Here is a 23,331-nt window from a genome sequence, read left to right as displayed (position 1 = left end):
ACTCTTAAATGAGTAGTACATTTCAAATAAGAGCATTTGTAATACATCCTTTTAAAGAAATATATTTCCTTTTCCACTTATCTGGCCGAGTTAATTTTTACATAGATGTCTATGAACAAGGCAGGAGGAGGCTGCTGGAAAGACACACAAATGCTTGCTGCTGCTATCCTCTATTAGGGAGGGAGCTTTTCTGACACCGAGGCAATACATCACTCTGAGTGAAGATAAGTAGTAGGAGAGCAGCCTAATAAGTGGAGATGAAAAGATATTTCAATAAGATATATTACAACGTTTCTTTTATTCAAATGTACTATTTATTCATGATAAGTTATTTAATATTTGGAGTATGGATTAAACTTGTCATGTTAATGTTTATAATATCAGTTATATGTGCATAGAAACTGCAGCATACAATGCAGAATGCCGTTTGACATCTTGAGAAGCACAATAAAATGATTTGTGTTTCAGATCATCTTAATCTGGCTAATCCCTTACACACATTGCTTAAATTAATCCACAGCGGACATGCTACGATTGGAAAAATCCTTGCGTTTTTATAAATCGCAGCATGTCCATTATACCCATGGAAATACTGGCGGTTTCTGAATAGGCAGAATGTCCGCAATGGAAAACTGTAGGGACTTTCTGTGAAAAACGCCGTGGGAAAAACCGCACTGCGTTGCCACCGTGTTTTTTCCCACAGCGCTTTTTTGCTGTGTCCCATTATACGTGGGGCCTTAGCCCTAGATATTTTTCCAGGGCCACTTTCATTTCCCTATCTGTCCCTGGCTGTGGTAACCTTCAATGGTTAATAATTTGTGCTTTCTTCAAATTTATCTTTATTTTGCATTGTGATATTTTTATTAGACCAACAGCATGACTACCAAAGCAGTGGTGTGGCTATAACAGATGATGACATAATCATGTACCATTTAGAGGCGCTGTGCAGCAAGCTGAAGCAGACATTAGACATAATGGATAAGCTGCAAGAGGTAAAATTGGTATCTTTGTATACTGTCAGAAGGGGTATTTATTGGATATGCTAGGATATAAGTCTAAATGAATGTGCAATTTCCAAATGATGTGCCTATGTAAACAATTAAAGGGACATTGTAAGTTCATTTTCCCCCAACAAACCACAATCACTACCTCACGGTGCCTCTGATGTGTTGTTGCTAAGTATCTTTATAACACCAGTCCACTGCTACCATTCACAGAAAATAGTTCTCATTTTAGGTCCTTTAAGCCAATGGGTTGAAGAGTAAATAGAAAATGAGTTGACATGTTCCCTTTAAGGGGTGCCATGTTTGCTGATTTAAAAAAAGAACCCTTTATTCTGATGGTCAATTTGGCTTGGACCATTATCTAAGGATATCCTAAATGGAAACCATCAGTGTTTTAGTGCTGCGAAACCCCTTTAATAGTAGATACATACATGTTCCGTACCTACACACATGTTCTGTGAAAGCTGAGTTCCCACAATTATTTTCCTTCGTGTGCTGAAGGAACCATAGACTGGCACTGAAAACAGTTTTGTGAGGGCAAGCAATGTGGCAGTCAGCAGGTTGCTCACTAAGAAAAGACTTTAGATAGTAACTTCAATAATCACATAAATTAAAAATAAGATTGCCCTCGGCATTTTTCACATAAACAATGGCATATTTATGGTTTGTGTTGGATTGTGTTGAATTAATACTCACACATTTCCATATGGCAATCTTGGGGGATAAGTGTGATAATAGATACTTGTTTCCCTTTTGTGCTTTGCTTATATATTTGAAATGCTAAATATATTGTATCATTACAGTACAAAATATTATCCAAACTGACAGAAGGCCTGAGAAAACCCTCCCAGAAAGATCTTATGGAAGATGAAGATAATTCAGGAAGTGTCTTCGACACTGCTAAGCAGGAAGATTCAAAAGAGTCAGGTCTGAATATATAACAATATATAGTATGAAGGTTTCTGAGACTTAGGGAGCGTTCACACTACCGTTGGTGTCCGACAGGTAGTGTCCGCTGCTAATGTCCGTTCAAAATCTTGCACGAACATTAGCAGTGGACACTAGCTGTGTCCGTGACATTTTTCATTCATTTAAATCAGAGGTTCTCAAACTTATTTTGTCTATCGCCCACTTCGAGAATTAATTATTTTCTAGCGCCCCCCCCCAAATTTTTTTACATGACTGGCTGTGACATGATGGCGCGTGCGCTTTTATATGAGGCAGCGGGCGGGCCTAGTACTTTCGAGAATGGACTAGAAACTTCTCGCTTTGCATTGGAGCTTACCGCCATCTATGGTACAGTTTGACAACTTTTGAACAGGAAATAGTTACTGTCTAGTCCCCTAGATGGCGTTACACGAGGAAACGCGCGTTAAGCGTAAAGGAGCGGTAAAGTTTGTGTTAAAAGCAAAAAAACAATTTTAAAGGGGTAGCCTCATGAAGCTTGATCTGCCTTCTAAGCTGCCTAAAAATCTTCTTTCTTCCTGTTTGCTCGCGTCAATTAGCCCCGCCCCCAAATTAGTGTGTAGCTCCACCCACCACATAGTGTGATCCTATGGGATGACTGAAGGGCCTGTGATGCCATCAAAAGGTCCTGTAGACTTGGATTTACATTGTACAGAGTTTCCTAAAGGACCTGGCTCCTCTGCCCACTAGCAGCCTGCTCTATATAATAAAGCTTTATCCTAGTGAACAGAGAGACCAGGTCCTTTAGCCCAGTAGGATTTAGACTGCTTTATATAAGAAAGCAGCACTTATTCCACACCACCCTCTATCTCACAGCAGGGAGCTAGGTGATGTGTATGTGATGTGTATGTGTGGTGCAGACACAGGCTGGCTCCGTACACTCAGCCCCCCCCCCCCACACACACACAGCAGGGAGCTACGTCATGTGGATCCCTCAGCAATGAGCAGGGGGCCAGGTGCTAGTGTCCAGAATGAAGTGAATAAAGTAAGATAGTGGACAAACAAAGCAGTTTTGCTGAAGCAGTGTATTTAGGAAAAGTCTTAAATCCACATTAACAAGCAGTATAGATAGGATCATTGTTATGATACCACCCCTTTAAATTAGCCATCGCCCCCCTAAACCGCTTCAACGCCCCCCAATCTTCTCTGTGCCCTTTACTGCCCCCCTATAGGCCTCCAGCGCCCACAAGGGGGCGTTATCGCCCACTTTGAGAAAGACTGATTTAAATGGACATTGAGTGCGTTCTTTTACTGTCCGTGGGTGTCCTTAACTGTCCGTTCCCAAAGTTGTCCAACTTTTCAAGCGGACAGCAAAAACCTACATGTCGGGTTTTTCTGTCCACTTGAAAAGTCGGACATCTTTTTGAACGGACACTTAAGGACAGGCACGGAGTGTAAAACAACGCACCCTATCGCCATTTAAATGAATGAAAAATGTCACGGACACAGCTAGTGTCCGCTGCTAATGTTCGTGCAAGATTTTGAACGGACATTAGCAGCGGACACTACCTGTCGGACACTGACGGTAGTGTGAACACCCCCTTAATGTGGCATACGTTATAAACATTTCAACTTAAAATTATTTAGAACTTAACTGTCATTTAAAAAACATTTCTATTAAAGATATGTGTAAGGTTTTTATCAGTGGGGCTTTAGGTGCTGAAAGAATTGCTCAAACAAAGGAGTACAAGCATTCTGCTGAGTGTTGGGCCCCTAAAGCTTCACTTGGTTCCCATCTTCGTTTTGTTCTCTCCTTGAAAAGCCTTGTATGAATATAGCAAGTACGTAGAAGCTAATGGAGGTGACAACACTTGGACTCTAAAAGATCGATCCCATTCATACATCTGTATGACATGCTAGAGGTTTTTCTGAAATGGCAGATATCTTTCAAGGCTAAGGCCCCACACTATGGAAAAGCTGCTTAATTCTGGCTAATCCCATCCATATATTGTAGAAAAAAATCTGCAGAGGAAATGCTGCGATTTCAAAAATGCATGTGTTTTTGTAATTCCCTGCATATCAATTGTAACTATTGAAATGCTGACGTTTTCCTATAGGTATAATAGATGCAGGAAGATGGCCACTGCCTTTTTTGCAGTGTTTTTTGGTTTTGGCTCGCTACAAAGGGGCCTTAGCCTTAAGGGGGTTTCCAGGCTTAATTGATGACCTATCTGTCAAGCTTCAGTTGATAATCTATCCTATATACTTGGCAGTCTGCTGTGGCCCCTTCTAACAGCTGATAATTGAGATTGCCATCAATGTATAGAACTAGAAAACCACTTTCATTTGTACTTGTGATATTTGATAGTGTCAGTAATCTAATATCTAATGTAGCCGTTGTAGTTTTCTTTTAGGGATCTGGAGTCCTGATATTCTGTATCTGGTTTATTGTTTTTTTTACCAGTAGACAACCAGAATGAATCTTCCTCTCACCAGCCTCAAATTCTGAGACAAATCACAAGTACACCAGGAAAATTACAGACTCTCATAGAAGAGGATGAACCGCAGGTAAAAAACAAACAAACCCCAAAACATTATTACAAAACCTAGGACATCTGGAACTCTCAGGAACAGTTAATTTAGTAATGTACACTGGATATACCTATTGTTTCTAGTAAAGTCTTTATTTTCATTTTTTTATGAGTCCTGATGTCAGGTTGGGTGAATGTATCACATGATGTCACTAATCAATGGTTTTATGTAATGGACAGTGAACAGTAGCCTCCCTGGTTTTAATTCTTTAACCCTGTGACAGGGATCTGGTCTTCACTATGGGAAGACTGCCAGGTTGCTACTTCTTGGAGTGATCTCAGATTAGGTGGCATTTGGCAAAAGTGGGCCTGGGATTCGCTAGAATCCTGTACACATTGTTCTGGCAGTTAAATGCTGTGATTTTTTTCAGCAACATTTCCACTGTGGGCAAATCGCGGTGTATACGTCATGTGGGGCCTCGGGCTTAGGCTAAAGCCCCATGTTGCAGAAATGAAGCAAAATATTTTGCCTCAAAAAACTGCAGCAAATTCTTCAACAATAGACTCTGTATTTCTGCAGATTTTGCTAGTTACGACCCTGCTTGCACCCTATAGCATGTTTGTATTTTTTCATTAGCTGCATGATTTTCATGACCAGAATCACTGCTGTACCTTCTATTTTATTTTATAGCCTTATTAAAAATGTAGTAGCCAATATATTCTCAATTATTCACTTAATATGTTTCACATTGTGTATAAAGCAGAACGCAATGCATTATTTGCAGACAGGTCTGTATGTTATTAATGTAATATTGCTGAATCTCATACATGCTACCCTCTTCAAGATGTTTGTAGAAGACTCCTCCATGTTGATTGTCTCATCTGTACCATGTGAGGATAATTTTACCAAAGCAACATCCGATGATCATCTGAAAAATGATCAACTCTCACTGAATAAGGAAGAGGATGATGAAATCGGTCTTTCAAATGAGGAGAAACAAATGTTAGGTATTTATTAGAAGGTTTGAACAATTGTTAACCTTTTACTTTCTGTATTAATATATCACTTATCAGAATTCAGTGTGACTGGAAGTCTTCCATCAGAAGAAGTAATGTGGGTCTCAGTTTATTCAATAATCCAACCAACACTTAATGGACAACTAAGAACCTGGCAAAATACATATATGATTTAGGTTAAGGCTCCACGTAGCAAATCACTGCAAAAATTGCTGCAGAAAAGACCACGTGGAAATGCCTCTGCCAGCGTTCCTTAGGTATAATTGACATGCTGCGATTTTTTTAAAAAAACACTTGCGTTTTTTAAATCGGAGCATTTCCTCTACAGATTTATTTACTGCAATGTGTGAATGGGATTAGCTAGAATCCCATCCACTTTGCAGGTAATGTAAAACACAGCAGTTTTTGCTATAGCATTTCTGCTACGCCCAAAACGCTGCATTTATGCAACTTGGGGCCCTGGTCTTGAAGGGTTTCACTGGGACTACAATATTATTAATATATCTTACTTGTATTTTCATTGAATTTGTAGTGCTGAACAAGCCCTTTAATTAAATACAATGAGAGGATCCTCTCATTTGTGCCATGGGTAAGACTGAAGTGACATGAGAATGAACTCCCAAATATAAAGCACCATGAAATTAATGGTGCTATATAAATAAACAATAATAATAATTAATAACTTTCCATATAACTGTATAAAGAAAATCTATGTAAAACAATTGAAAAGGCCAGTAACGAACTGATTTGATTGCAGCAAACTTGTATAATAGAGAAGATGTAGATGACGATGACTGCTCTCTGTCCTCTGTTCTTTTTGAAAAACTGGAGCAGATGATTGAACTACTGGCTCAGTACATAAATACAGATACATTACTGGATACAGAAAGGAGGTAAGTTATATAGCTTAGACAATTGATCTTTGCTTAAAGGCATCTTGCAATATTTTTGTGATCCGTTCTACTTTAGTTAAGGAAATAAACTTTTTAAAGAAGCAGGGTAGCTTGAGCGTTAAGTCTCTGCAACTTTTTTTCATATTTTTCATCTTTCAGATCAGTGTGAGACAAATCAATAAGGTTATACCAAGATTATTATTACTAATAATACAATGTATAAAATAAAGAGGTTATTATGGAAATTATCATTTTGGATTCAAAATACTTAGGGTGAATAACATTGGTATGACATTTTTTATGCTACAGAACAGGATACAGTGGGTATGTTGCAGCCTACCCATAAAGTTATAAGTCAAGACTCTTTTAGATTCTAAACGTGATGATAATAAATATCTGCTCCTTGCTTACAAAGACATAGTTGTATAGCACAGTAAATGTTATGCTTTACAGAAAAAATCTTTAAAAGTAAAATTTGCTCAAAATGTGTATCTAGGGGCCACACGGTGGCTCAGTGGTTACCACTGCAGCCTTGCAGCGCTGGAGTCCTGGTGTTCAAATCCCGCCAAGGACAAAAAACCATCTGCAAGGAGTTTGTATGTTCTCCCTGTGTTTGCATGGATTTCCATCCCATATTCCAAAGACATACTGATAGGGAAAAATGTACATTGTGAGCTCTATGTGGGGCTCACAATCTACATTAAGAAAAAAAAAATGCGGATCTGCCTATTATGCATTATGGTTAAAAAAAAAATTGTGGGGATTATGTCACTGGCAGTCTAAATTCAGATATTTCAGAGTTTGTTTCTTTTTTTACTTTTTGCTTTTTTAGGAATTGTGACCCCTTTGAAGAAGGTTACTCAGAATTCTTGGTCATGAACCAACTAACAGAAAAGTACATTTCTGTATATATTCAAGCTTTGTTCCTCAGACAAATGCCTTGCAAGGATGCACTTTCTATTATTCAAAGGTAACTACATTTTTTATTTGCAAGAAATTGGACTTCATTTACAGTTTAACTTAACTCAATTTACATAAGATGATACATAAAAAATTGCATATGCAATATTTAGTGTAAGTATAAGAAAAGCGTATTTTCCTATTATTATGAAGTTATACAAATGGTACCCACGTGGTGTTAACAATTTTGAAATTGTGTGGAAATTTATGAACATATTTACACCAGTTTTGTGGTGCTGAGGTAGCAATTGCTACTGGGCCCAGAGGTCTCAGGAGGCCCAAAGGCCTCTTTATGTATGAGAAGACACCACTGTTATGTACAGCATTTGGTAAGTGGGGGTCCCATTACATATTTTGCACTGGTGGGTGGCCTTAACGTTATACCTCTGATTATACTGCTAAGACCTTTCATTCAAAATGCACAACAATTTTATGTATTCAGACTGAGAACTAGCAAATGGGCTTATATCACAAGAAAAGAATCTCAGTAGTGGAACAAGTCTACTTATGCTACTAACAAAATCCAAGTCCACAAAATGATAATGTAAAAATTTCATATATATTAATCACGAAAAATAACATTTATGGGATATGTGCAAAGTGTGGGCACGACTCTACTGAATGTACAAATTGTTTTGCCTCTTTTCCAACTCATGGTTGCTGAGGAATTTGCAGTCTTCTGAGATAACAGAAGGAGCTGCAACACTGTACTGTATTAAAAACAGACCTTGAGATCTGCTAATGCGATGTCTTGAGTCATATAAGTGTCATTTTTACTGAAGATAGCACTAAATCACTGGGGAAAAAGCAATTTGCAATGTTGTACTAAAAAGGCATAAGACAATGTATAAAAAAAATAAAATAGTTTTGTTCAATTATAATGAAATGACCCCAGGTGTCCATAGCCTTAAAGCACATTACATACTTGTAGTTCTTTGCAAACGTGTCTCTTTTGGTCTTTGAGTGCAGTGTTTTATTATGTAGAATTTTATAATTTAGGAAATAAACAATGAAATTACTTATGTAGTTTTTTTTTTTACTGTTGAGATGACAAATCTATAATAAATATTCTAACAATTTTTTTCTGCACTTTAACAGGTTTTCTGTTGTCAGTCATAGGCAAAGCAATACAGTACATTGTAAATGAGTGCTATGTGGAGGTGTTTAACTCCTTAGATGTAAATAGCCTTTAAAGGGGCTCTATCATTGGGAAAAGCAATTTTTAGCTAAGTACATCCTTTCATAGCCTTTAGTAAGGCTATTCCACACCTACCTTTTGTATGTAAATTGCCTCAGTAGTTTCTGAATAAGTCAGTTTTTATTCATATGCTAATTAGCCTCTTGCGTGCGCTCCAGAAGTGTCTGTGTGCACTGTCTGCTATTCTCTATGTGTGTGAGAGGGAGAGACTGCTGCTGCTGCCGATGATGATGATGATGACTCATCTCCCTGCTCTTACACACACAGAGAATTGCAGAGGGTGCACACAGACACTTCCGGTGCACGGAGAAGGCTAACTAGCATATGAATAAAAACAGGCTCATTCAAAAACTACTGAGGCAATTTACATACAAAAGGTAGGTGTGGAATAGCCTTTCTAAATGCGATGCAAGTATGTGCTTAGCAAAAAATGACAACAATAGAGCCCCTTTAAGCATATTACACACCTGTTGCACTTCTCAAAAGTGTCTGTTTTTGTCTTTGAGTGCAATTGTCTCTTTTTAGAATTTGGTGAAAAATGTATGAAGTATAGCTTATTTAGTTTTTTTGTTGTTCAGATGAGAATTCTATGGGAATATTCTAACTTATGTTTCCTTACTTTAACAGGTTTTCTATTGTCAGTCATAGGCAAGGGATACAACACATTATACATGATTGCTATGTGGAGGTATTTGACTGGTTTTATCTCGAACTAAAGGAGGTACAACAAGAATATGAGGTCTTTAAGGTATATAAAACATAATTTTTAATTTAACTATATCTCCTGATTGTTGAAACTACTTCTCGTTCCTGTAGCCATATTCCCTAAAGAAAGTCTAATAGTTGGCAAATTGTATATGTAGATTTCTTGAGAAGAGTGAGGGTAAAATTGCATATATATCTGAATCTATTTTACACTTCCTTTCTTGCAGGTGATCTTCAAAGTCATGGCCCCTCTTTAGGCTCTATATATAAATGCTTTGTGCACTGTATAGGACAAATACATTGAATTACTATGTATAATATGGAACTATTATGTGATAAGTAGTATGGCAATATCATTCATGTAAAAAATAAATCAATAAATATCACATTTACAGTGTAGTATGTGATAAATCAATTCTTATATTTTAGGGTGAGCCAGTTTTACCAAGAAATATGCCACCTTCAGTGGGAGCTATTGTCTGGTCCAGGAAATTGATGTCAAGGATTGAAAACACCATGAAGGTAAGTTAAAGGGAGTCTGTCAGCAATAAAATCAGGATAAGACTAATCACAGTATCTGTACCTGCTGAATACACAGTGAAACAAGAAGTTCTGTCCTAGGCTTCTGCACTCACAAAATATATTTTTGTTATTCTGCATTGCAGCTTCATCTTCATGACAATCAGTGTTTTATTCATATGAAAATTTGCTGAAAATGGTTTTGGAAGTATGTCTTTTCCTGCTTGGATTTCCCTCGCCGCTTTAGATAACCACCCCTAACTGTCGCTCAGCTTTGCCCCACTGCTTCAGTGATGTCTTGCACTTTGTCACATTTTGACTGCAGTTAAGTGCTATTATTTAGAGCAGAGAATGAAGTCCTTGCAGGAGAAGACATGCCACTAAAGCCCTCTTCAGCTAATTTGCATACACAATAAAACATAGATTATCATGAAAATGGAGATTAACTTTTCTCTTTAATGTGAATAAGAAATAATTGTCAATCCATTGGATTTTCTTACTCTGTTCATTTTTAAGGCCCTCAAAAATGTGCGAATTGTAGCTACTTGCCTCACTTATTCAGATACTGTCAAGTTGTACAATAGAGTAGCTTCTGCCTTGGTGTCATATGAAGCCATGTGGTATCAGAAGTGGAAGGCACAGCTAGACAACGGTCTAAATGGACTTAATTTTCCATTACTTATCCAAGATCCTACAACACATCTAATTATAGTGAACACAGATGTGAGGTAAGTGTCATACCCTTACATAGTAAGGTATAACAATATCGTTTTTGGATACTGTTGTGCACTGAACTAGTAAATAGTCTCTACTAGAGAAAATATTCTTCATGTATTTATGTTTAATTAATTTCTACTGTAGGTTTGTATTGTTTTAGAATACAGTACAATAAGAAAAAGAAATATATATGACAAAGTACATATAGGCGTACAATCCTCTCAACTAAAATAATACTAGTGAGCTATAAGACACAGGCCGCCAAGTAAAAGGAGATCAATAATGAGAACTACAAAAAAAAAGCCAAAGAGGTGAAAGGGGTCAAGGACCAGAAATGAGAATGACATCTTGGTGAAGGGGGAAGAGGGTGGTCCAATGACATAAGACCACCAAAATTCTATCAACCAGAAGGCACATAACAAAGAAAGGGGGGCGGGGGAGAAAAAACAGACATACAATAACTGACTAAAAAAGGAGAAGGGTGTTCTTCACGTAGTTATATTGACTTTTTTTTAATTAAAGGCCTCCATGTCTTTAAGTGATAGATACTAAATGGCATATTTATATTCACTAGACTGCTTCATCTGATTGAAGAGACAAAATGGATGTTGAGATTTGGGATCCATGTTCCAGAAGCAGCTCTGCAGGCATTTCATCAGGTACAACATCAATGGCAACTTGCTGTAACCACATGTCATGTAGAAAGGGGAGCTTTAGCGGCCATGTGTATACAATAGGTTATCCAATCTACAAGCTCAGATTTATTATCTACCATGAAATAAAACTCTTTGAATGGAAATGACTTTTAAGTTCGTTATCTATTTTACGCAACATCTTGTTCCTACAAAGCTACAAGTTGCTGGTTCACATCAGCGTTCAGGTTTCCATGTGGGGAGTCTGCTTGGGGACCCCTCAAATTGAAACCTATGCACATTAAAAAGCGGTTACCTGGGAAAACATGTGGACCCCATAGACTATAATGGGGTCCGTGTTGTTTCCAGTCAGTGTCCACAAGAAACATGAGGAGAGAAAAGTGCTGCTTGCAGTACTTTTCTCTCCGCATGTTTCTTGTGGACATCGAGCGGAAACCACACAGATTTCCAACAATGTACCCCCAGAGTTAATCAGTTAAAAATGCAACATTTTAATGACACTGTTGGCAATTGTGTCAGATTTTATGGGATGAATTATTGCAGACAGAAAGCATATTGGGCGCCATTATTTATGAGATCTGTGGGTGTTGCTGATGTCTGTTGTGAGACTGGTGTGGCACTGGTACTGTAGCATGATTGCTAGATAGAAACTAGTGGCACGAATTGCACATTTCTTTTCCTTATGCACCGCCTGTTTATACGGGACATGTTCCAATAATGACATCTTCATACCTCCCATATAAAGATATAGACCCAGGTCAGATCCCCTTATATATGTATATAGAAAGCAGAACATTCCTTTTAGAATTTCTAAAACTTACAAACCCCACATAAGATTGTGACATACTATGAGACATTTTTCCAGTGTCTGTTCTTGGCAGAAACATTATATGGCCATATGGTACAGATGCCACTGAGAGGCATTCTCCCACCGTAGGAGCCCATGTTAAAAAAATAAAAAAAATAAAAAAAATGCATACCATGTTATTTATTTTTCTACTGTACGCCACTTCATGAAATAGTACATTCTGCTGTCCTATCCTGTGTAGCAAAAAAATGTATATCCCCAATACATACCACCAAATGGAGACACTAACTTCAAATCTAATAACTGTGGCAAAAACCGCCTGAGATTTTCCTTCTGGTCCACCAAACTTTCAACCTTGGCAGTACAAAGTGAAGTCACACACTATTAGGTCCTTTCTCCTTCTGACAGGATATGCAGTCTGCAGCTTGACTAGAATCCAGCAGTAAAACATTGCTACAGGCTAGGCAGAGCACGTACCCCCTGAGTCTATGGTGCATAACCCCTGGAGACCACTTACCTCACCTTGAGAACCACCAGTGTAAGGTGTAGTTCAGCTTTTCTTGTACATTCTGCAGTGATGCAAATAAGTGATGGACTAAATAAAACGACTTTGCAGTATAAGGAATTTAACATTAATTGTTTTTCTCAAAAACCTTATTAAATTTATGGTATATTGATTACAATAAATATTGCTTGATAGCAGCGCCGCACCTCCCATGAGGCGACCTGAAGCGACCGCTTCAGGCGGCACTATGCCAGGGCCTCAGGAGAGCGGCATTTTTGCTGACCTAAGCCAGTCCAGGACAAGCTTAGCGTCACCGTGTCTGCAGCCCGACAGAGGAAGCGAGCGGTGTATTGGGGCGGCGCTGCTCCAGCGGCCGCCCCTCACACTCAGGCAGAGAGCAGGTCCTCTCCCTGCCTGCTCTCTGCCTGCGATCGCCACTCGCTCCGCTCGGCCACGCCCCCTTTCCGCTCAACCCCGCCCCTTCCGCTCGGCCCTGCCCCTTACTTGCTTCCTCCTGGGGGGGGGGTGCGGCTTTCTGACGCCGCTTCAGGCGGCACAAAGCCCAGGTTCACCCCTGCTTGATAGGCATATACAGTGACTATATAGTTATAGGGGAATTCCCATCCAAGACATTCATTGACTTGTTCACCTGACTACCTATTTCCTGAACAGTGGCTCCCATATCTCTTTGTTCGGAAACCTCTGGCTTCACATTCAGGCAGAGAATATCATTTCACTTCCTTGAAAGTAACAGAAACAGTCAAGCAACTGTATGCGGACATATCATAAATGTGTAAGGTGCAGGTACCACTTTACATTTATGTGTAAAGCAGGGTGCACACACTCAGCTGCTTCCAGTTTTCCTTTGACTTCAGTAGGTTAGTCATCTCTACAGTGACTATAGAAGACAGGGCCGCCCATGTTTTGGGGTTTGGTGGGGGTCTCAACTGTTAAACCCCCACCAATCAGAATAAATGGCTTATAAACTCAATAATGTTATTGATATTCTGTTAAAGGCAGAAAAATTAAAAATGTATAGAAGCAATTTAGAAGATGTTGTGAAGGTGTATGGAAGAATTAGACAAGATATCCCCGAGGACTTTGCAGCATTGTTTTCCATCTATCTGAAGCAAGTAAACCATCAGTTCCAGCCAGGACTGTCTACTCTATCTTGGAAAAGTGTGAACATAGAGGGACTCCTCCATCAGGCCAGTTCTGCTGTAAAATGGTAAATACCTGAGATTAGGGTCTTGCTGACTATCTAGGAAACTGACCTTTTGAGGTGAAGATCAAGATACTAGATGTAAATAGAACCTTAAAGGGAGTCTATTAGCAGTAATTTTTTTATTAACCTAATGGTATAACCTTGTAGAGGTGATGCTACAGTTTCAAAATAGGCCTCTGTTCAGCTTCACATTTCCCCCTTTCATGTAACATATATGCAAATAGGGGCAAAGAGCTTTGTCCAGGGTTGAAACCAAAGCACAGCCAAGCTAAGACACGCCCCCAAAGTCCCCTCCCCCCACTTGCATGTCAGTACAATGGCAAGCTCCATAAAGCTGAATAATGTGGAAACTAGAATTGTTTTGATATTTTATTGCTTGCCCCAATTGTAAAGTGCTGCTCAATGAGTTGTTACTATACAAATGCTACTGTAAAATTCCTTTGGCATTTGATGACATGCTTAAGAATATTAAAGAAACATTAGGTTATAGTTAGCATATTTTGTTTTAACATATTATTCTTTCGTAATGGAAGTTTTTTTTTTTTACTTTACAAGGGAGTTTACGGCTGAGGCCACACACTGTGGAAAATCTGTGTTTGTTGCAGATTTTGCGTCAAAGCTAAGAGTGGCATCAAAAGGAAATGAAAATATAAAGGACTTATACTCTTCCCTCCTACTGAATACAATTCTGGTATCTGCTTAAAAAAAACTTTTTCAAAATCTGTAAAAACAATGGTCAGCTTTTTCACAATGTGTGGCCTCAGCCCTAAATATTTTTGGGACTGACAATTCAGCACCTCTTGCCATATGTTTTAAAATGAACAGTTACATAGGATCTGAACAGAGACACTTCTTTCAACTCTATTCCCTATATATGTTCTGTGTCATTGGGTGCTATAACTGCTCTTTGGTGGGAGTGCTGGATATCAGACCCCCAGAGATATGATATCAGTGACTTATCCTAAAGATATAAAATTGCCAGAAATACTTATAAGGACATAGTCACACGTCCCCATTTTGTGAATGTGTGATGTTAGTGATAATTACAGACTGTATGTGCACCCATTGATTCTATGGGGTGCATGCAAGCTTTTGCTTGTTTTTCAAGGACCAAGAGGCAAATGGAAAATAGAACTGAGACATGCTCTGTCTTGGTTTATTTGCAGACCACTTCATTTAAGTATATTGATTTGTGAAAAGCACAGGCAGCACATGTATGTCCATTTTTTACTGACCTAAAAGCACAGAAAAATAGATTCTATTTTTTTTATGGACTTGAAAAATGGATCAACCACAAACAGCTCATGACTCTAAAATAAGCAGGATCATGTACTGTCTGTGACTATCCCATAACTCTATCCATCATAAAAATCTTAAAGCATAACAAAAAGCTAATAATAAATGCACATTAAAATATAGAGAAGCAGCATGGGACTTTAAAGTGTCATTGTCACTGAGTGCGAAATAAAAGTGCAAAACAATAAAACTAAATTCTTATTTGTCATCCCTGTTTTACTTTCTTCCAATAGGCTTCAAACTGTGGTTGCTCAAGTTACAGAAATTAAAGAGTTGGTGATTGAAAAGACTCTTGAAGAAATCGCCTGTTTTGATTTGATTCCAATAGATGAACTAACAAGTGCACCAAAAGTACACATTTGCAAACTGTTACTATTTGGGTTACATTTGTAACATTATATCATGTTTTAGCATAGCTGCTAGTAAAATATATTGCTTAGAGTGTCTGATAGTTTGCAGTCACCTGAAAAATCCAATGATTTGCCCTTGTAAATCGAAGCCTATGCTGCCAAGATATCTCCACTGGATTCCCATTGTCAATATTCAAATGAGCTGTTGGAAGGAATGAGGGCATTGTGACTTACCACTTTTAAGCAACAACAATACCCTTTTTGAGCCATAAAGTGTTTTTGCATATCAACAAAAACACTGATAATGTATTTTGGCAACTGAGGTAACAATTCACAAGGTGAAAACACTATTTGATTCATGTGATTGTAGCTATCTGCGGGGCTGATTCCCTTTAAAGAGGACCTTTCACCATATCCGGGCACAGGCAGTTCTATATACTGCCAGAAAGCTGACAGTGCGCTGAATTCAGCGCACTGTCGGCTTTCCCGATCTGTGCCCGGTGTGAAGAGCTTACGGTCCGGTACCGTAGTGCTCTATGGTCAGAAGGGCATTTCTGACCATTAGCCAGAGACGTCCTTCTGCCTCGCGGCGCCTATCGCGCTGTACTGTGGAGCGGGGAGGAACGCCCCCTCCCTCTGCTCACACAGCTCGTCCATAGACGAGTATTATCAGGAGAGGGAGGGGGCGTTCCTCCCGGCTCCACAGTACAGCGCGATTGGCGCCGCGAGGCAGAAGGACGTCTCTGGCTAATGGTCAGAAACGCCCTTCTGACCATAGAAGAGCTACGGTACCGAGCCGTAAGCTCTTCACACCGGGCACAGATCGGGAAAGCCGACAGTGCGCTGAATTCAGCGCACTGTCAGCTTTCTGGCAGTATATAACACTGCCTGTGCCCGGATATGGTGAAAGGTTCTCTTTAAGTCTTATATGTCTCATGTGTACATTTGCATATAGAAAAAGTAGCATGAAAATATATACTGTGATACACACTTTCACTAGGTTCACACTAGCATTTGGCTCTCTGTTGCTCGGGTCCACATGGGGGTACCCAATAGATTACAGCAGGGTCTGCCAGATGTCTTTCAGGTTTCCACCGGTTTTATACTGAAACCGATGGAGAGAAAAGAACTTCTTGCAGGACTTTTCTCTGCCAATTTTAGGCATAATCTGCAGTGAAGTCTTCTACAGAGACCACAAAGCAGAGGGGAATCTAGCCTTAGTCTTCTGCTTTATTCAATAGAGCAGAAATAATAAGTAATTAGCTGGCTATATCAGTTGACCTCCAATTTATACGAATGGTGGATTTAACATTCGGTTAATTTGAGACTGTGAACTATGTGACTGTGAGACAGGGATAGATGTACTGGCAGGGTTAGCTAAGGATTACCTTTATTTAGGGGGGAATGTTACTCACCCAGCTCTTTGGGGCTCTATCTGGTCGGGATCCCTGTCAGCTTGCGATATGCACGAGCTGCCTTTTTCCCCTTAGGAATGCATTGACCAGCGTTGATTGGCCAAATGCCATACAGAGTACAGCATTTGCCAATCAATACTGGTTCTGCCAGAGGAGACGGAGTCTAAGATCGGTCCACAGCAGTTTCCATTGTGGTCTGATCTCAGATGTAGTAGTGCTGACACAGATCTGCCACATCGGAGAAGCAGCAGAGCTCAGCACACACACCAGAGATGCAGCAGAGCTGAGTGTGCAGTGAACCCTGCTGCATCTCAGATGTAGCAGAGCTCAGCTCAGCTCTTCTACATCTCGGGTGTAGCAGAGCTCAGCGCACACTCAGCTCTGCTACATCTCTGGTATAGCAGAGCTCAGCGCACGGCCATCTCTGCCTCATCCCCGGTGTAGCAGAGCTGGTCGTGCACTGAGTTCGATCTCTGTGTAGCCGAGCTGTGTGCACGGCCAGCTCTGCTTCATCTCTGGTGTAGCAGTGCTGGCCGTGCGCTGAGCTCGGCTGCATCTCCGGTGTAGCCAAGCTGAGCGCATGGCCAGCTCTGCTTCATCTCCGGTGTAGCAGTGCTGGCCATGCGCTGATTTCAGCTGCATCTCCGCTGTAGCTGAGCTGAGCGCATGGCCAGCTATGCTTCATCTCCGATGTAGCCGAGCTGAGAGCACGGCCAGCTCTGCTTCATCTCCGGTGTAGCAGTGCTGGCCATGCACTGAGCTCAGCTGCATCTCCGGTGTAGCCACGCTGAGCGCACGGCCAGCTCTGATACATCTCGACATTGGAATGCATTTACCAGCATTGATTGGTCGAATGCCATACAGAGTACAGCATTCAGCCAATCAACGCTGGTTCTGCCGAGGGCGGGGTCTAAGAACAGTCCACAGCAGTCTCCATACTGGTCCGATCTTAGACTCCGCCTCCTCACAGACGAGCCTCTGGCAGAACCAGCGTTGCTTGGCCGAATGCTGTACTCTGTATGGCATTCAGCCAATCAACGCTGGTCAATGCATTCCCCTGAAACGAGCATTTTTTTCCCCATAGACTATTATGGGGTTCGATATTCATTCAAATATCGAGGGGCTATTCGAATCGAATATCGAATATTTTACTGTTCGCTCATCTCTACTCTTTAACTTATTGCAATTTGTGTTGAGTTGCTTTAACATATAGACAACCAATTTATATTAATTGTATGCAGTCTATTTTTAAAGGGGTTTTTCACGGACTAAAATATTGTTGACCTATCATTTGAATAAGTAGTCATCATTATTAGATTTGAAGGGGTCGGACACCCAAGACCTACACAGATCAACTGAATGAAGTGGAAGCAGCACCTGTACTGTCACAACCATCAGTCATGTAGCCTATTTGTATCTCAGTCCTATATATGATGCACAGCAAAGTGATTGGAAGTATTGAGGAGACTTCTGCGCTTGTCTGTACACTTTGGTCTCTTCACACAGCTGATTGCTAGGGCTGCCAGGTGTCAGACCCGTACAATCTAATATTGACGAAATATACTAAAGATAGGTCATCAATATTTTAATTCCAGAAAACGCCTTTAATAGAACACTAACTATGGATTGGTAAATTTATTACATATATTTCTTTAATATATTATGTCATCTTTGCAGAGTCCTGATGAGTTTTTCAGGCTCATCCAGATAGCTTTGACTGAAAACAAAAGCAAGATAGAAGCCATGGCATGGTTTGTTAAAACTGGATTTGAAGATATCTTAAAAATACTAAAGATGAATCAGGTAAAGTAATATTTTCACAGTATAATAGTAACAAAGTACAGTGACTATAAAAATATTCCAAAATGAAATTCTTAAGAAAAGAGGATACAAATGTATAGTTTTCATACACCACTTGTCATCCTCTGTGAAATTCTTGGAGCAATCTTCCACCTTGTTGTGATGTATTACTTCAAATAAGAAAAATCAAAGTATTCAGAATATTTTTAATGTTTATTAATAAAACCATAAATATTGGAATATGTTATGAAACTCCAGAGCTTTGGACTTTTACTAATGAGACAGACTCATAGGACTGACTGCTCTGATAGCAGAATGTACACCACATTACACTGAAACCTAAGCAGAGAGCTGTTGGCCACCTTGCTAATACATAGGTAGCAGGCCATAATGTAAAATATTAAAGGGGTTGTCCCATGTACTAGACTTATTCCCTATCCAAAGGCTATTCCCTATACAGTGAAACCTCTTCCATTCATCAAATGAAGGATTCTGAGTTTGCTCTTTTGAATGGAATGAAGAGCCCTGTTCTCATGTGTGAGTTCCCAGCAGTCCCGTCCCATCAGACACTTATATCCGATCCTGTGGCTCCAGAGTATCCCCTGTTAGTGCAGGAATTTAACCGACTCCATATTGCAGTTATTTCATTACTTTTGCTGTATTTTAGTTGTGGTGATTTCGTCTTGTGCCCAAGTGAATTTCTACTTAAATGTGTTTTAGGATTCCATTCCAGAAAACAGCAGACCATCAGGCCATTTGAGGAATACATCTCGTAAAAAAGCTTCACATAAATCTCAGACACTAACTATGGATGACTCCAGCAAAGAGTATCCTGAAGAAACTACCAGTCCAGTACTTGGTATGTTTCACTTCATCGCTTTAATCCTTTTTAGTAAATATTCTATTATAATAAAATTCTATTAAAATTTACTATAATAATTAAAAATGTAGACAGCATGTGAACTATGTCTAACGGTTGCGTACTCTCATTGTTCTTAATGTCATTATTTTATCCATTGTATTTATTATTATTATTATTATTATTATTATTATTATTATTATTATTATCATCATGTGTTACTTTCTGCTTTTTGTGAAGTTGGGTTTGCAGTACTGTTAGAAGTACATGGGACTAAACTGTAATACCGTACTAGCACAACCTGTACTAAAATTACAGAGCTGTGCCTGGTATACAACAAAATGTTATTGCTTTTGGGATTGCGGTAGCCTCTTCAGACAGTTGATCTCTGAGGATGTCTCACAGAGGCATGGACCAAAGAAGATGGACCCCAACCAACTAAAGGGTGAAACTATTAAGTTCTTGGATTAGTATGTTATCTTCTAAGGCAATGAATGCCCCTAAAATAACACATTAATCTTTCTGCTGAAAAAACAGGTTGTCTTAAAAAACCTTTTAGTAGGTACAGTTAATTGGGACATACGGAATGGTCTGGAAGCTGAGAAGCCATTAAAGAGAGATGACTCTGCTAAAGCTCAGACTGACAGTGATGGGGGAAAAATCCTGATTGCAAAACGTATTTCTCTTCTCAGTTTCTAAATAGACTTGTGGTATCTGTTATGCCTTTATAACATTCTTGGGCGATTACAAACAGATGCAGTCACACATGCACACGAAAGTACTGAACCCGGCATGGCCATATGAAGGTGCGCCCTCCCCTTAAAATGTATTTATCCTACTATTAAACCACTTTATTTACTCCTATGACAAAATGCAATCCTGTGTATAACTGGTAACTCCACGTAGAGAACTGTGTTTGCCTCTTGATTCTTTTTGTTTCATTTATTACTATAGCAACTTGTCTGTTTGTTTCTGGGATCATCTTTTATCAACTATTTCAGGATTTTATACAGGAAGAAATGTGACCTTCTATGAAGTACAGATGTAAAATAACCGTGTCTTACTTTTCTAGAATCCATTAGTGACCAGCTTTATCGTGCTGTATACACTTGTATCTTGCGTTCCTTAGTCATCCTAGCACAGTCAGCAGGATGTGAAATGGAATATATCGCAAGTAGTCTCTTCCAATTACTAAGGAAAGCACCAGATGGACTGAGCTCACAGCAGAATAAACCTCTAGTTAATGAACATATGCTTACAGATATGCTTTATAGATCTACAATTCAAGCAAAGAAGTTGAGGTAAAGATAATACATTATGTGGCAGACATCATACTGTTATCTGTAACTTGCATTATCTATAGGTGGTGGGCAGAAAAACCCTCTGGAGCAGATTTACTAAGGTCATTACGACTCAGCTCTGATGTCAATGAGATGCTTTTAGTTAATCTAGTATGGGTTCATATTTTTCTTGCATAACCAGTGGGCGCATGTTCATATGAAAGCAGACAGCTTCACAGGAAAGAGACATAGCCTAGTTGTAATGAAATGCACCACGCTGCATCAAAAGATTGTCTTAAAATTTTGGCAAAGGTGATAAACACTTAGACTAGACAGACTAGACGGTCTAAAGATGTTCCAGATTTGTCATCCCTCATCAGCCACTGTCACAGATTTGGCACATTTTCAGTAATAGTAAACTAATAGTAAACGTGGATATTTATGTCCATACAGGATGGATATGCTGCAGATTTTCTGGAGTAGAAATATATGTGGAAAATCTGCAGTGTTTATAGTAGAAGCAAATTGCCCAGATATTGCCACTGTAGAAAAAATACTGTGCTTCAATATTACTATACCTATGGAAGACCGAGAAGGAATTGGACTAGGACTATTGTAAATGGTTCCATGGTAATAGGCCACATGACACCCATTCTAATATGCTGAATTATTGGGATGAAGTTCTCCCAGTCACCGTTAGGAGACTTTAGGTATATTAGGAGATATTGACTATAAACATATTTTATTTGTCTGGTTTAATAAACTCTAGAAAGACCTGAGGCATTAAGAGGCAGTATATTTTCTCTCAATTTTTATTTTAAATTTTATTTTTCATCCATGTGATCAAGGTGAGCTTTCTCCCAATTAATTTAAAAAAAATATTTTATTTTTATATATATCAAAAGGTTTTTTTTTGTTTTTTTTTATACTGTATATATAATAAAGGGGTCTGTGTGGTTTCCGCTCGGTGTCCACACGAATTATGCAGAGAGAAAAATACTGCAAAAGTACTCTGGCAACTGCTTTTTAATGCATATAGGTTTCCATTCTCCCGAGCAGAATACTGAATGCAGATGTGAACTGGGCCTAAGAGTGTTTCAGGGCAGTGTTCTAGGTGGCTGAGCATCAAAGCGAGATCTTCCTTTCGCTCGGGAGTTGACTGTGGAAAGCTCATATTGTTGAGGTAGTGACAGGGGTGAACCATTTGTTTCTGCCGCCTGAAGCAGATGTCGGAGAGCCCCCCCCCCCCCCCCCCGGAGGATGGGGCGGGGTGGTGCCGAGCTGAGGGGGCGGGGCCGAGCTGAGGGTGGGGCCTAGCGGAGCGAGCATCTTAACAGGCAGAGAGCAGGCACGGAGAGGGCCTGCTCTCTGCCTGAGCGTGAGGGGCGGCCGCTGGAGCAGCGTTGCTCCAGTGGCCTCCCCAATACACTGCTCAGTGACGGTGACCCTAAGCCAGTCCAGGACAGCTTGTCCTGGACTGGCTTAGGTCAGCAAAAATGCCGCCCTCCCGGGGCCCTGACATAGCGCAGCCTGAAGCGGTCGCTTCAGGTCGCCTCATGGGAGGTGCGGAGCTGGGTAGTGACCTCCGCCAGAATACGGGTCACTTCCAGTGGTCAGTCACCTGCTCCAAATCAATCATGCATGTGCGCGCTGATTAAGATGAACTCCGACACACTGAGTCAGTTTTCATCTCAGTCCATGCAACAAGGCGTTTTGCCCGCTCACACAGTACTGAGGTTTATTGAAGAAGTTACGGTTCTTATACAGGAATGCAAGAGATAAGATAGTAGGCAGGCTGGAAGCATATGTGTCTTGTATCCGGGTGCGTTGTCAGTCTCAGATTGGTCCCTAGAGTGCATGATGGGCTCATGTTCACCTCGTGAAGTCTCTTCGTAGTCATAATACATCCCCCTCATGATAACTTCATAATATCTCTTTTGTTCTCACAGTCCCGAATACAGGCGCCATCTTAGATTATATAAGGCATTAACAACTTCATAGAAAAATATAATTTCTCAAGCAGTATAAAGAATGTATAAAAATAAGAATGGACATGGTTTACCTTCACAATATTATGTCAGTGTTGCTGGGAGGAGTATTGAACCAGAACAAGATCTTAATCACAGAACCCGCCCTTTTTAGCTCATTTACAAAGGAATGAAAAGCTGTTTTGTTGGTTAAAATCAAGCGTTCTACAAACAAACTCTAGCACTGTGTTCACCACTCTGAGTACTATAAGGTGCTGGGACTGGTTTAATAACTTTTTGGTACTGACTAGAGATGAGCGAACACTAAAATGTTCGAGGTTCGAAATTCGATTCGAACAGCCGCTCACTGTTCGAGTGTTCGAATGGGTTTCGAACCCCATTATAGTCTATGGGGAACATAAACTCGTTAAGGGGGAAACCCAAATTCGTGTCTGGAGGGTCACCAAGTCCACTATGACACCCCAGGAAATGATACCAACACCCTGGAATGACACTGGGACAGCAGGGGAAGCATGTCTGGGGGCATAAAAGTCACTTTATTTCATGGAAATCCCTGTCAGTTTGCGATTTTCGCAAGCTAACTTTTCCCCATAGAAATGCATTGGCCAGTGCTGATTGGCCAGAGTACGGAACTCGACCAATCAGCGCTGGCTCTGCTGGAGGAGGCGGAGTCTAAGATCGCTCCACACCAGTCTCCATTCA

General features: G+C 40.0%; 1 protein-coding gene across 1 annotated transcript in view; it reads left to right on the top strand.

Annotated features, from left to right (window-relative positions):
* Positions 1-23,331, top strand: part of LOC142197756 (uncharacterized) — a 234,218-nt gene that overhangs the window by 15,922 nt on the left and 194,965 nt on the right. The window contains exons 9-23 of the mRNA XM_075268284.1: positions 868-992; positions 1,808-1,931; positions 4,378-4,478; positions 5,287-5,449; positions 6,216-6,351; positions 7,184-7,321; positions 9,137-9,257; positions 9,644-9,736; positions 10,250-10,461; positions 11,025-11,109; positions 13,433-13,644; positions 15,171-15,288; positions 18,380-18,505; positions 19,223-19,361; positions 20,434-20,662. Of these exons, the coding sequence (XP_075124385.1) occupies positions 868-992; positions 1,808-1,931; positions 4,378-4,478; positions 5,287-5,449; positions 6,216-6,351; positions 7,184-7,321; positions 9,137-9,257; positions 9,644-9,736; positions 10,250-10,461; positions 11,025-11,109; positions 13,433-13,644; positions 15,171-15,288; positions 18,380-18,505; positions 19,223-19,361; positions 20,434-20,662 (2,122 nt within the window). The remainder of the gene's footprint in view (positions 1-867; positions 993-1,807; positions 1,932-4,377; positions 4,479-5,286; positions 5,450-6,215; positions 6,352-7,183; positions 7,322-9,136; positions 9,258-9,643; positions 9,737-10,249; positions 10,462-11,024; positions 11,110-13,432; positions 13,645-15,170; positions 15,289-18,379; positions 18,506-19,222; positions 19,362-20,433; positions 20,663-23,331) is intronic.

This window comes from Leptodactylus fuscus, chromosome 3 (assembly GCF_031893055.1).
Source record: "Leptodactylus fuscus isolate aLepFus1 chromosome 3, aLepFus1.hap2, whole genome shotgun sequence".
Taxonomy (NCBI): domain Eukaryota; kingdom Metazoa; phylum Chordata; class Amphibia; order Anura; family Leptodactylidae; genus Leptodactylus; species Leptodactylus fuscus.
Note: the sequence above shows the minus strand (reverse complement) of the source record. Positions and strands in the feature narration are given on the sequence as shown.